Raw genomic sequence first — 13,954 nt, 5'->3', positions numbered from 1 at the left:
CATTGCCCCAATAAAGGGCGGTCCAGCGGTCTTCAGATCTGGGCCCTTGCTGCTCCTAGGAACCCACACACCCTGGATAGGGCACCTACACATACCACCACCAATAGGGACAACTGGACAGAATAAGACACACAGAGCCAGAATCGCACCATACAACAGTAAACACGCAACCATTAGTAGCAGATGAAAATGCTATAAATGCCAGGTATTAGTTGACATCTCGATCAAAACATGGAAGCTAGCTAGCTCACGGCTCCTGGCTATACAGCCCCTACACTACCCAGGAATCCAAAAAAAACACAAACCTTACTTGCAGCCCTCACACATAGAACCTGCTCACACCTCACACAGAGAGAGAATGAGAACAGAGAAAGCTGACCACACCCACACCTGGGAAGACAGCTTTATGTGTTCTGACCTACAGTGATTGGCTGACTGGAGACACACACACCAAGCCAGCACAATGCCCAATACCTGAGCAGGAGAACTCCAGAGCACATGCAGAACCACAGGTCTCAGAAGACAGAAGTGACAATTGGACATGTTGGGTTTCAACATGTCTGATCCTTTATTCTCACAAGAGATAAGCCGCTAGCAGACATGTCTGGTAGCTCTGTCCCATGGAGAGCATATGCTTGCTCATTCAGTCAATTTTGTTCACCCGGCAGCTGTGTAAGGCGAATGGTTCTCTTCGGGGCAGATAATCGGATAGAGTGGTTCAGTCCATGAAAAGCAGATTTCATTCTTTACTTGGCCCTTATACTGAATAATTTGGAGGTGAAAATGAGTTGTGAACAAAAGGTGGAATGTTTGGTCTTTTGGGGACCTAGTTCTGAACTATTGTAAAAGATTTCATTTGAGGCAGTGTTGATGAATTATATGGCTAGACCCAGCTTTAATAGAAAACTGCTGAAACAATGATGATGACAATGCTCATTTCTCCCTACAGGCTCTCCTTTTGCCCGTGCCAGTATTAAAAGTGGGAAGGTGGAAAATTCCTCATACTTACACAAGAAGGAACGACGATTACGTTTCTACATCCGGCGTATGGTGAAGACTCAGGCCTTCTACTGGGTGGTTCTAGGCCTTGTAGCACTGAACACGCTGTGCGTGGCAGTTGTGCACTACGGCCAGCCTGAACAGCTAACTAATTTTCTCTGTAAGTAACTCTTGACATTTGCTCAGATGTTCTGCAAGGAACTTTTGATGTCTTCTTTGAACATATATATAGTATTCAGTCATACACAATCCTGCCACTAAATGGTCTCGAAATGTTTTTCTCCAGACCTGGGCCTGTACCTATCTGATTCTTTTCATTATTTGTCCAGTCATTGCAAACACAGGCAGCTCCTTGTATTAACTCTTTCCAATCCACTGTCTGACGTCTAAAGACATTATGATTTAAGGCTGTACAGCTCCGATGTTGGAAGACGCCCATCGGGGTTCTCTTACTGTATATTGCCAGCCTCTCTGCTGTCGGAGCCTATCCAATGTGTTACCTCATGTAGTACTGGCTTTAGCCAGCAGATAGCGCCGTTGTATAATGGCAGAAAAAGAGTAAACCCCCTAGGAAAACTAGGATACAAATTGGATTGGAAAGGGTTAAAAGAGTATTTCCATCTCGGGAATCCAATTTCAATGTATTCGAAATCTAAAAGCAATGCTCTCACCCATAACCTTTCCAAAATGCTCCGTTTTCCAGATATTGCAAATATTGATTCCTCTGCATACTGGTTGTTTACTGCTCGTTGCCATGGAAGCAGGCCAACTCTTATATGGAAAGAAATAGCAGAGCCCAACGGTAGCTGGTGGCCAGGCCAAAAGCTAATGCCCATGTGCTCCTGAGATCTCGGCCATCAGATTTAGATGAAAGAATTGACCAAGCGCCAGCCTCCTCTGCTATGTCTTTCCATAGGAGAGATGGTCTGTTTCCCTGGCAATAAGCAGTAAATAATGAATACCTGCAATATCTGGAGAACGGAGCATTTTGGAAAGAGACCTCTTATGGGTGAGTGCGTTTGTTCTGCCATTTCAAACACACTGAAATAGGATTCCCGAGATGGGAATACCCCTTTAAGGTATTTATCAGATGCACCAATACTGTAGCTCTTGCACCCTCTGAACGTCCCTTCAAACTCTCGGTCGGTGAGCTACAATTTAGTTTGGTCACCAGATGTATGCCGCCCTATCTGGGTGCAGCATGAACTAGTGACAGAGACCCTGCCTGTAGTGGGGGGCAGTTATTAGTAGTTCTACAATCTGTTTTCTGCACAGCATGTAGTCCGCTCTCTGCTGGGATGTCCATGATCCTGCTCCTTGTGGTTGGTTGGTAGCTTTTCTTTACTGATTGCATTAGGCTGCCTGTCCACGGGCGATATTTCATAGCGTGATCCGGGGCAATAAATCGCAGCCCGTTTATAATTCCCACTAACTTGTTATGTTAATTTGTCTTAAATTGATTTCTTTCGGTTATTGCTCCACACACACACTTTTGAGCAATACTGGAAAGATCTCTGTGGACACCCTGGGGGAGAGGCTGCAACGTCACTGCTCTTTCTTCTGGCATTGGCGCTTAGATCCTGGGCGCCATGATGCCAGGAGTTCGGGAACGTGACGCTGCAGCCTCTCATTCATTTCCTGTGACATCATCTGTCACAACAAATGCCCGAAACACAGTGGGGCTACAATGCCGGGCCCGGCAGCCGCGGAGCGGTAAGTACATTTTGGTGTAGTATTTTAATGCGAGGGGTCCTATTGAAGCGGGGTTGTCTAATAACCGGACAACCCCTTTAATTTTGTGGGCTTGCCGCTCTCTGTATTTGCAATACCGTCTTACACAGTGAGTACTACTGCCAAATGGGACTACAAATGTTTTCTGACAATAATGTTGAGGAAATGCTGTTGTAGAACCTTCCATTAACTGTTATTAGATGCCATTGCTGTGACAGTAACATGTTCTGCTCGTGCTGCAGGCTCATATTCTTGTAGTTTCAATGGGTCAGACTTGTTTTGTGACAACTCCATTCATATGGGTACAGAGTTGTCACACAACATTGCATCGCTCGATGAATATCTCTAGCCTATACTCTAGAAACTGCAACGTGTGATTCCACCCTTTATGCACTACTTCCATTGCACCACTTTTGGATTCGTCTTTAGACCATGGGTTCCGGTCTCTAACCAGCAGCTTTGCATGTTGACCACCTCCCCTGGTTGGGTTGTATCCTTAGTGCTGTTGGCTTCTCCTCCTTTGTTCCTGGTCCCAGAGCCACATGATGGTGAAATAGTCTGAGACTTTACTAACGGTGTCCCCTGAACACGATGTATGTCAGGTATGTGGAGGAACGCGGACACCTGATTTCATGTAGAATCTGACATTGTTTTTTTCCTATTTTCAGACTATGCAGAATTCATTTTCCTTGGGCTCTTTATGTCCGAAATGTTTATAAAAATGTACGGTCTTGGAACCAGGCCTTATTTTCATTCATCGTTTAACTGCTTTGACTGTGCCGTAAGTATATATATATATGTTACTCTATCTGTATTTCAGAGAAGGTTTTTTTCTGTTGTGAAGTTTAAATTTAGACCTAAAGATGAGGTGTTTGAATGCGGCAAGGATGACTATTATCACCTCTCCTGCTTCCAGTGGCCATCAAACCTTTAGCCCTTCTTATTCGACAGGACCTGGACTACCTGGGAATAAATATTGGGGCCTGGGAAGACCGCATTGGCTTTTATGCTGATGACATGGTCTTAGTTCTCTCAGATCCGGATACATTCCTCCCACATGCAATCTCGATTAATAGATTTTGATACTTCTCCGGTCTAATGATTAACTGGCAGAAGTCTATGCGTATGCCACTTAGACCTTGTTCACATGGGTGATAAAGTCGCGCACTTCTGTCGCATTGCGACAATGCTACAAATCACACGTATGTGAAGCCCATGCTTTCCTATGGGTTAATTCACACTTGTGATGTTTTGTAGCATGCGACATCCCGACACAAAAACCTCGCGGGTCCTGCTATATGCACGCGACTCATGAGGTTTTGTAGACAATGTTTCCCTAAGGAGCCTTCCTCTGTATTGCATCGCATCGCACGGAAATGCGATTTTCGTGCAGTGCGATGCAACTTTGACAGCAGGAAATCCTACTGTAAAAGCCACAACCTGTGAGTCCTGGCTGCAGGAAAATTTTTTTAAAAAGTATACATCACCTTAGGAGCGCTGTCAGCCCGGCCGCATCTTAACCCTAGGTCAAAACTAAGTCACTGGGGCAAGATTAGTCCAAGGTTCACGTTTACCATTCACTGATTGGACCACTAACAGGAGGAAGTGCGGAACCAATTAAAGAAGATTAAAATCAATAAATCGCCAGGCCCAGATGGAATACCAAGGGTACTAAGGGAACTAAGTGATGTGATTGCTAGGTCGCTATATCTAATATTTATGTATACTATCAAGACCGGGATTTTACCACTGGATTGGTGCATTGCCAATGTAGTTCCAATATACAAAAAGGGGTCAAAAGAGAGCCTGGTAACTACAGGCCGGTAAGTCTCACTTCTGTAACTGAAAAAAATATTCGAGGGGGTGCTGAGAGACGCCATCGAAGAATACATCAAGTACAACAATGGTATAATTCCTCATCAGCACGGGTTCATGAGGGGTCAATCATGTCAGATCAATTTGATCAGCTTCTACAATGAAGTAAGCTCTAGGCTTGACCTGGGAGAGTCTATTGATCTCGTATATCTGGACTTCTCTAAAGCATTTGACACCGTGCCGCATAATAGGTTAATATATAAAATGAGACAGTTCGGACTGGGCGAAAACGTGTGTATCTGGGTAAAGAACTGGCTCAGAGATAGAAAGCAGAGGGTAATAAATGTTTCGTACTCTGATTGGGCCATCGTTGCTAGTGGGGTGACACAGGGCTCAGTATTGGGCCCCATTCTGTTCAACATATTTATCAATGACCTGATAGAGGGACTGCACAGTAAAATATCAATATTTGTAGATGATACAAAACTATATAAGACAATTAATACAACAGAGGACAATGTACGGCTACAAACGGACCGAGATAAGCTGGGGGCTTGGGCAGAAAAATGGCAAATAAAATTCAATGTTGATAAATGTAAGGTTCTGCACATGGGCAGGAGAAACGGATGTCACCAATATACACTAAATGGGGTACAGCTAGGGAAAAGGGAGATGGAAAAAGACCTGGGGGTACAAGTGGACTGTAGACTAAACTGGAGTAACCAATGCCAGTCAGCTGCTGCAAAAGCTAATAAAGTCTTGGGGTGCATTAAAAGAGGTATAGGGGCGAGGGACGAGAACATTATCCTCCCACTATATAAGGCACTTGTCAGGCCTCACATGGAATACTGCGTACAGTTCTGGTCACCGGTGCTCAGGAAAGATGTTACAGTGCTTGAGGGGGTTCAAAGAAGGGCAGCTTAAACTAATACATGGAATGAGGGGACTGGAATACCCAGAGAGGCTATCCAAATTGGGATTATTTACCCTGGAAATAAAACAGCTAAGGGGCGACCAAATAACTATGTATAAATACATGAGGGGACAATACAAGGATCTCGCCCATGATCTGCTTATACCCAGGACTGCGACGGTAACAAGAGGGCATCCGCTACGTCTAGAAGAAAGCAGGTTTCATCGCCAAAAAAGAAAAGGGTTCTTTACTGTAAGAGTAGTGAGACTGTGGAACTCTCTGCCCGAGGACATGGTAATGGCAAAATCCATAGAGGAGTTTAAAAGGAGACTTGATGTTTTTCTAGAGCGCTATAATATTACAGGATATAAATTTTAGGAGACCAGCGGGTTGTTGATCCGGGTTTTACAGACAGGTAGGAACTATTAGAGGTTGATCCAGGTATTAGTATGATTGCCATTAGGGAGTTGGGAAGGAATTTTCCCCCCAAATGGGCTAATTGGCTTCTGCCTCTTGGTTTTTTTTGCCTTTCTCTGGATCAACAACTTAGGAGGATAAACAGGCTGAACTAGATGGACATTGTCTTCATTCGGCCTTACATACTATGTTATTTTGTCTTCTGGCCGAGGATTGAAAAATTCCCGCCTCCTGGAAGCGCTGCCTCTGATTAGCTGACTCTTAGCCAATCGCAGCCAGCGCTCGATAGACCAATCACAGCCATTCATCAAGTGCTGGCTCTGATTGACAAAACGTCAGCCAATCACAGCCAGAGCTTTCAGGAGGCGGGGATTTTTCAATTCCTGGCCAGAAGAGATGAAGAAAATTAGTGCAGGGCACGGCAGAGCTTCTAGGTGATGTATACTTTTTTTTTTTTTAAAACATTTCAGCAGCTAGGGTTTATTTTCAAGGTAGGGCTTATATTTCAAGCCACCCTACCTCCCGAAAATCCTCTCATGTGGTGCTACAAAGTTGCGTGACTTTGTAGCACCACATGCGACTTTGTAGTGCTACAAAATCACAGTATCACCGCGAGAAACCGCAGCGATATCGTACATACCAGCGATGCGATATCGCTGCGATTTTCTTGCAGCAATGCCTTGTCGCCCGTGGGAACAAGGCCTTAGGGAGAGGGGATCGAACGTTGTTTTTTGCACGGAGGGAGTGGTGATGAGGATAGACCGGCGAGGCCCTAGTGTGACCCAATGATACAATATGGTCAACACCATCATCGCATATGAAAAGGTTTTCTTCAAAAACAGAAAATGTCCTGAGAAGTTCCACAAAATGTGGGATGTGTGGTTCAATTCTCCAGAATTGAAACAGGGAAGAAACAGGGCAAAAACTGAAAGCGAGGATGAGATCTCACGGCCATACAATTAAAGAGAGGAAGACAGAATTACCTGTAGTCGAGCACTTTTCTAATCATGGACATGACATAGGAGATATGAGAGTTTTGACATTGAAGCGTAGTTTCAAGTCACAAAGCCACAGAAGAATTTGGGAATATAAATTTATAACAACTATTGGCGAAGTTTTATGGGTGAATGGCAGGTATAAGACATCTATAGAAAACAAAGGTTTGGTACTATGTTAGCCAGTAGAATCAGGTGTGGTTGTTCCCAGCAAGAGAAACCATGTGGTCTTGTAGATATGTTACCTGAGAGGTTCACAAGCTCACACTAACATCATGTATTTTTGTTAGCCATTAAAAGGTGTTGTATCTACAGGATGACTTGGTTTCTCTTGCTGAGAACAATCACATTTAAGACATGTATAACACCGATAAGACTGCTGGCCTGGTGAACCCCCTCCAACAGTAATTCAGGGACCATAAACTTCCACTCTGTTATCAGTGTCTAGTCAAAAAAGTTTGTTTCTGTTGCAGTATTCCTTTTAGGAGCAAACCAATCACATCCGTGTCTGTGCCTTGTCATAAGTATGTATGTTATAGGTGTGTATAAATATCCATGCCTCTTCGGATCTTTTCCATTTTAGCCTGAAGAAGAACCTGAGAGGTTCGCAAGCTCGCTATAACATTATGTATTTTTGTTAGCAATTAAAAGGCATCATATCTACAAGATTACTTGGTTTCTCTTGCTGGGAACAATCACATTCAATTCTCCAGACACATTTTTTTCTCAAAACGCTTGCCAGTACTTCCTGAACCAGTTTAGGTCAGGCGATAGCGTTCGGTAGAGCAGGAAATGTATCATCAGGACTCCCAGTTGTATAGTTTGTCCTTCATGTTGTATGTATTTGTTTGAGCTGCTCTTTACTGCCGCCATAACTACAGTCTCTCTTTAAGGGAATGTGTTGATCTGATATTTATGTTTATTGGGGTTTGATGAAACTCTGCGGGACTTATAACCTCCTTATTCTGTTGACTGAGATGGAACAATATCACTGTATACAATTGTTTCGGTTGTAGGTTATTCTTCAATAAAACAAGTTTTAAAAAAGAGGTGTTTGTTAATTTGTGGTTGCTGAGCTGCCATATAAATGGACCCACGTGTGAAATACTTTTGTTGATGTTATCAGGTTATCACTGGGAGCATCTTTGAGGTCATATGGGCAATGGTGAAGCCCGGAACCTCCTTTGGGATCAGCGTCTTAAGAGCCCTCCGCTTGCTGCGCATATTCAAGGTTACAAAGTAGGTATCAGTGAGTTATGAAACAATTTCATAGGAGTCCAACAATCTAGGCCTGTGAAGTGAAGGCACATACATGTTTAGTTGTGTAGTTCATAAAGTAGCCATAGATGCTTCTTAGACACTGACTTTGGTTGCGGGAGCTACTCATCCTTGAACTCTACGACTGTTGATCACCTTACTTTTTCCACAAATCTTTTGGGATCTTCATTACTCCACCAGGATTACTTAATCCACATCTTTAAATGTATAATCAGATGAGGTCAAGGAAGAAGTGCACCACATTTAAGGGTATGATGTTGGAACATGGGGAAATTGCATACTTGCACAATATAAACCAGTTTTTTTTTTTGCATGGCTGCATTCAAAGTCCCATAACTTTTTTGTTCTTCCATCAATGGAGCTCTGCGAGGTCTTGTTTTTTAAATAAAGAGCTGTAGTTTTATTGGTACCATTTTCAGTTACATGTGGCTTTTTTTATCACTTTTACTACGTTTTTCTTGGGAGGCGAAATTAACCAAAAAAAACAATTGGGCTCTGTTTTAAAAATTATTTTTACATATTTTATAGTGTTTATCATGCAGGATAAAAAGTGTGTTCAATTTATTGTATGGGTTGTTATGTATGCTACAGTACCAAACGTGTTGTGTTTTTTTTTGTTGTTGCTTTTATCTTCATTTCATTTTTTTTATTAAAGAGGTGAAAGTGCACAAACAAGTATTTTTTTTACAATTTTTAATTTTTTTATGTCCCTATAAGGGACTTGAACCTGGGAACTTATGATCGCTCTGATAATATATTGCAGTATTTATGTACCATTGTCTGGCGTTCGGTTGCCATAGCAACCCATTGGTCCTCCGTGATTATATAGCAGAGAGCCAATGACATAACAGAGGGAGTGTCCTCCCTCTGTGAACTCTTTACATGCTGCAATCAAAGTTGATGGCAGCACATAAAGGGTTAATAGTGGGGATCGTGTTCTCACTGATCGCCGCTGTCAGTCACAGCCGGCTCCCGCTGCAGATGGTGCGGGCTCAGCTTCTGAGCCAAAGCCACCCATAGGACATAATTTTCATCCATTTCCGAGAACCCTTTCCCATCTAGGACATAAACTTACGTCCTGGGGCGGGAAGGGGTTCAAGGAGTTGTCCCACTTCTAGCAGTTTTGCTGCTGCAAGCAGACAACTTTGTATATCGCATAGTGGCCCAGGTTGGTACTGCATGCTGAGTCCTACTGAAGTGAATGGCATTCAGCCTGCAATACCAACTCAACAATTTATGGAATTGTCTGCTTCTTGTGGTAAAACAGCTACAAGTGGGACACCCCTTTTAACATTGCATTACACATTATCCATTGGGACAAATGTTATGTGTTCTTTTCTCGAGAGGTCTAGGATATCTCAGGTTGTAGGTACCATAGAGGAAGCCCAAGCATCAGCTATGAGGATCAGTGAAAATCAGGAGGCTGCCCAACTCAAGTTGGGGCAATAACTCATTGGTGGTAAGAAGCTGTCAGGGCTTCCCGTATTCACAAGTACCATATCATTATCAACCAAAGGACAGGGGAACCAGCTTTAGGGTTATGCAGTCCTTGTTTCTTGGAAATTGATGGGCAAATAGCTGTGGGGTCAATTAGTAGCATAGGAGGGATCCCTGTTGCACCCCTCTCCCTTTACTCTTGCTTTTTCTTATTCAGGTATTGGGCCTCTCTCCGTAACCTGGTAATATCATTGCTCAGCTCCATGAAGTCCATCATCAGTTTGCTGTTCCTGCTCTTCCTTTTCATTGTGGTCTTTGCCTTACTGGGGATGCAGCTGTTTGGTGGACAGTAAGTAGTCATTTATCCCATCTTGAGGGCTAATAGTTGGCCATGCTGGACTTTCTCCTTCAATCTGCACACTTGTTGCCAGGTTCCTGAACAGATTACAGCTGACCACTGAAGGTCTCAACAGTAGTAGTGAGATGGTTCTGCTCCTGAGGGGTGGTTGTACACTACCTTACTCTCCAAGTGTCTGGTTTTGTTTTACAGGTTTAATTTCGATGAGAAAACCCCATCTACCAACTTTGATAATTTTCCTGCAGCAATAATGACTGTCTTTCAGGTATGACATCTGGTCATTTCTCCTTCATCACCGACCTTTATCTTTAGGCATCTCTAACTTTACTAAAACTTTTTCCTTTTAACATCAGATATTGACTGGAGAAGACTGGAACGCAGTAATGTATGATGGCATCAAGTCTCAGGGAGGCGTAAAAACTGGCATGGTGTCCTCCATTTATTTTATCATCCTCACCCTTTTTGGGAACTGTATCCTTATACTGAGGTGTACCCATTGTTACATGTGCATGTTTGTGTTGTGAATATAAAAGGGAGTGTGAGGATCTTAGCACTCATACTATGCACAATGTGCTAAACGACTTGAAATGCATGATGGTCTTCCATTTGGTGCAACTATTGTTGTAATGACCAACTTTATGTCACGATACACCCCTGTGGGAAGTTATGGTATAAGCCGTTCAACCCCAACATAGAATATATAGGATAATTGAAAGTAATACCAAAGACATATTCTCTTTGACTAGTACTGTACAGACACACTGCTGAATGTCTTCTTAGCTATCGCTGTGGACAATCTTGCAAATGCTCAGGAGCTGACCAAGGTATGTTATCATTCCTGTCCATGTTATACTTTGATTGGCGTATTATATGCAAGTCAAAGTGAAGAGGACTGCTGTTGAGATTTTCAACAAATTTATCAAAAGCCTTAATAAATTTCTCTCTTAATAAATTTGGCACATGAGCAGATATAGATCTGCAACAACAATGCCCACTATTTTCATTGCCCCTGGCAATAGTTTTGTCCCAGACCATGCCTCCTTAGAGATCACAACCACTTTTCTTGTTACGTTTCAAATTTGTTGAGTGAGGAGGGAATTCCCAAAAATTGTGCAAATTTGGTGCAAGATCCACTACGGTGTGCGAAGTTACATGTGGTGCCCAGAGGCTTTTAACTTACACTTATGTATTTATAGGATGAGCAGGAGGAAGAGGAGGCAGCTAATCAAAAATTGGCAATGCAGAAAGCAAAGGAAGTTGCCGAAATCAGTCCCCTGTCAGCTACCAACACGTCTATAGCAGTGTAAGTACTCACCCTCCAGTGTTGGAGATTTTCTGTGCATTTTTCTATATTGTGACTGAGAACATTAAAGCGACTCTCTGGTTTTGGGACAAATATTGTCCTGGCACTGGAGGTGGCAGCTATGTTACCTGCTGTTCAGAAGCGTAACTTGAAGCTTCTGGGCCCAAATGCAAAATGTGTAAGAGGACCCCCAAGTATAATGCTTAATTCATACTACTAGGTTTACTATATGGAGAAGAGAGGCCTTATGGACCCCCTAAGGGTCCTGGCCTCGGGTGCAACCGCATCCCCTATAGTTACACCCCTGCTGCTGTTGGTTGGTCTTCCTTGCTGATGTCCCTCTGATCTGCAGGTTCTGGGTCCTGTTTTCCGCCATTCGAGATGACTGACGCAACCTTCAGACTACCTAATCTCCACAGTGTTAGACTACCAATGTACTATACCTGGTCTCTAATTTGCTAGTACTGCTTACAAGATCAGTGCTGGCCAATCAGAGAACAGTACACAATGTGAATTAGGCAGCTAAAAAATTGCAGGTGCCATCTTGGACTATGTAAAACAGGGTCCTAAACCAGCAGATCGCAAGGACATCAGTAGAGAATAACAACAGCAAGTATCCCCCATCCAGTCCTGGGACAAAAATTATAGAAATTTGTCCCAAAACCGGAGAGTGGCTTTACTGCCTAAATACCTTCTGAACATCTATTTATCTATTCAATCTATCTCATTTATCTCACAGGAAAGAACAGCAGAAGAACCAGAAGACCTCGATGTCTGTTTGGGAACAACGTACAACTGAGATGCGTCGTCAGAACTTGATGAACAGTCGGGAAGCCCTGTACAGTGAAATGGATCCTGAGGAGCGCTGGAAAATGTCCTTTCTACGTCCAGATGTCAAGACACATTTGGACCGACCACTTGTTGTGGACCCTCAAGAAAATCGAAACAACAACACAAACAAAAGTCGACCAGGAGAAAGTAAGACGCCTATGGAACAACGTTTATCTCACCAGCGGGCAGAAGACTACCTGCGTAAACAAGCACGGTTTCAAGAGCGGGCAGGCCGAGCATATGAGATAGGTCAAGAACCAGGCCGTAGGCCACGGAGTAAAGAGCACGACCCCAGCCGTGATAGTCAGGATTTGGGGCTTCAGGAGAGGACAGGAGAAGTGGATGGAGGGGTTCGTCCTCCACAGGAACCACCCAGGAGACATCGGGGTGGTGGAAGCAAGGAGAGCAGAAGTGGTTCACCTCTGCCACGTGGGGATGGAGATCACCGTAGGCATAGAGTACATCGCAGAACTGGGGAAGACCCAGAATATTTATCAGGTGGTGGTGGAAGGGGAGGAGCAGGCGGAGGAGAAAGAAGAACACGACATGTGAGGGAAGGGGGAAGAACAAGGGAGGTTGGTGGTGGAGGAGGAGAAAGTGAAGGCCCTGATGGTGAGAGGAGAAGGAGGCACCGACATGCTGCACAGTCCACCTATGAAAACGATGTGAAGAGAGACGACAGAGAGAGGAGGCATCGGAGACGGAAGTGAGTGCAGAGGATCCCTGTGTAGTAGTCATATATGACAACATGACTACAGCTTTCTTATATAAAATATGCTTTACAATGTATCTGCACTGCTATTTAGTCCGGGAAAATGCTGGAAAGCATATCAGATACTGGACGAACCCCATTATAGTCAATGGGGTCCATTTGGCACCATTCGGTTCCGTCACAGAATCCACTCTAGCTAGGGATTCTTTTTTCCCATTATGGAGCAGGAAAACTAAATCCATAAATGGCAATGTGCATGAGCCCCTAGATGGTGCTGCGCTGGAAAACAAGTTGATCCCTTTTTTTTCTAATCTCATACAACCTGTTTTCAAGCTCCAGGACCCTCAGCTCACTGCTGCCATCTAGTAGAGTACAGGCTGCCATTAATCATACTAGTCAGGACAGTCTACAGTGGTCAGGTCACTAAATTCAGAATATGCTTTTATCTAAGAGGAGTAATTCCAGTAATACCATAATAATGTAGAATAATGTAGAAAACATATAGAAAAAAGCAGGGTGGAAAAATGCAATAAAATCCCATAAATGCACTAGCAGGATTAAAAACAGCTAAAAAGTGCCCAAATAGTACATAGCATGGATACTTGGGGGTACAGACCACAATAAGCTCTTAATAAAGTAAATCATTAATAAATAAAAATATAGCATTTCTACTATTTTTTAAAATAATTCATGTAAAGTGTCACAAACAGTGGAGTTTATTTTGGGTCCTCACCCATCCACTAAACCAAATAGCTACATTAACTCCTTAACAACCTAAGATGTATATATTCCTCATGGGTCATCGAGGAAAGAGATATGGAGCCGGCTCAGGGGGTGAGCTTGTTCCGTATCCGGCAGCTATCAGTTGTTTCTTACAGTTGTCAATCACTGGCAAAGGCTTTAGTCTGTGACCATGAGACCATTTAACTACTTCAAAAATGTCACAGCGTCTAAGGCAACAAGCCAGAGGGAAGTCCCTTCCAACGTCCCACTGTCCCATTCCCCCATAACACGAGGAGCCTGGAGCCTTGTGAATTGTAAACTATTAGGCTTCCAGTAATGCATAATACTATATACTGCATTACTGAATTTTCAAGTATATTATACAAGCTATCAGAGGATCACAAGTTCAAGTTCCCTATGGAGACTAAAAAGAGAAGTAAAA

General features: G+C 43.3%; 1 protein-coding gene across 1 annotated transcript in view; it reads left to right on the top strand.

The window, feature by feature from the left end:
* Positions 1-13,954, top strand: part of CACNA1A (calcium voltage-gated channel subunit alpha1 A) — a 266,456-nt gene that overhangs the window by 117,159 nt on the left and 135,343 nt on the right. The window contains exons 11-19 of the mRNA XM_066593712.1: positions 950-1,159; positions 3,399-3,511; positions 7,997-8,109; positions 9,803-9,934; positions 10,136-10,208; positions 10,297-10,414; positions 10,700-10,767; positions 11,140-11,246; positions 11,986-12,783. Of these exons, the coding sequence (XP_066449809.1) occupies positions 950-1,159; positions 3,399-3,511; positions 7,997-8,109; positions 9,803-9,934; positions 10,136-10,208; positions 10,297-10,414; positions 10,700-10,767; positions 11,140-11,246; positions 11,986-12,783 (1,732 nt within the window). The remainder of the gene's footprint in view (positions 1-949; positions 1,160-3,398; positions 3,512-7,996; positions 8,110-9,802; positions 9,935-10,135; positions 10,209-10,296; positions 10,415-10,699; positions 10,768-11,139; positions 11,247-11,985; positions 12,784-13,954) is intronic.

This window comes from Eleutherodactylus coqui, chromosome 2, assembly GCF_035609145.1.
Source record: "Eleutherodactylus coqui strain aEleCoq1 chromosome 2, aEleCoq1.hap1, whole genome shotgun sequence".
Classification (NCBI taxonomy): Eukaryota; Metazoa; Chordata; class Amphibia; order Anura; family Eleutherodactylidae; genus Eleutherodactylus; species Eleutherodactylus coqui.
This window is presented reverse-complemented; position numbering and strand designations above follow the sequence as displayed.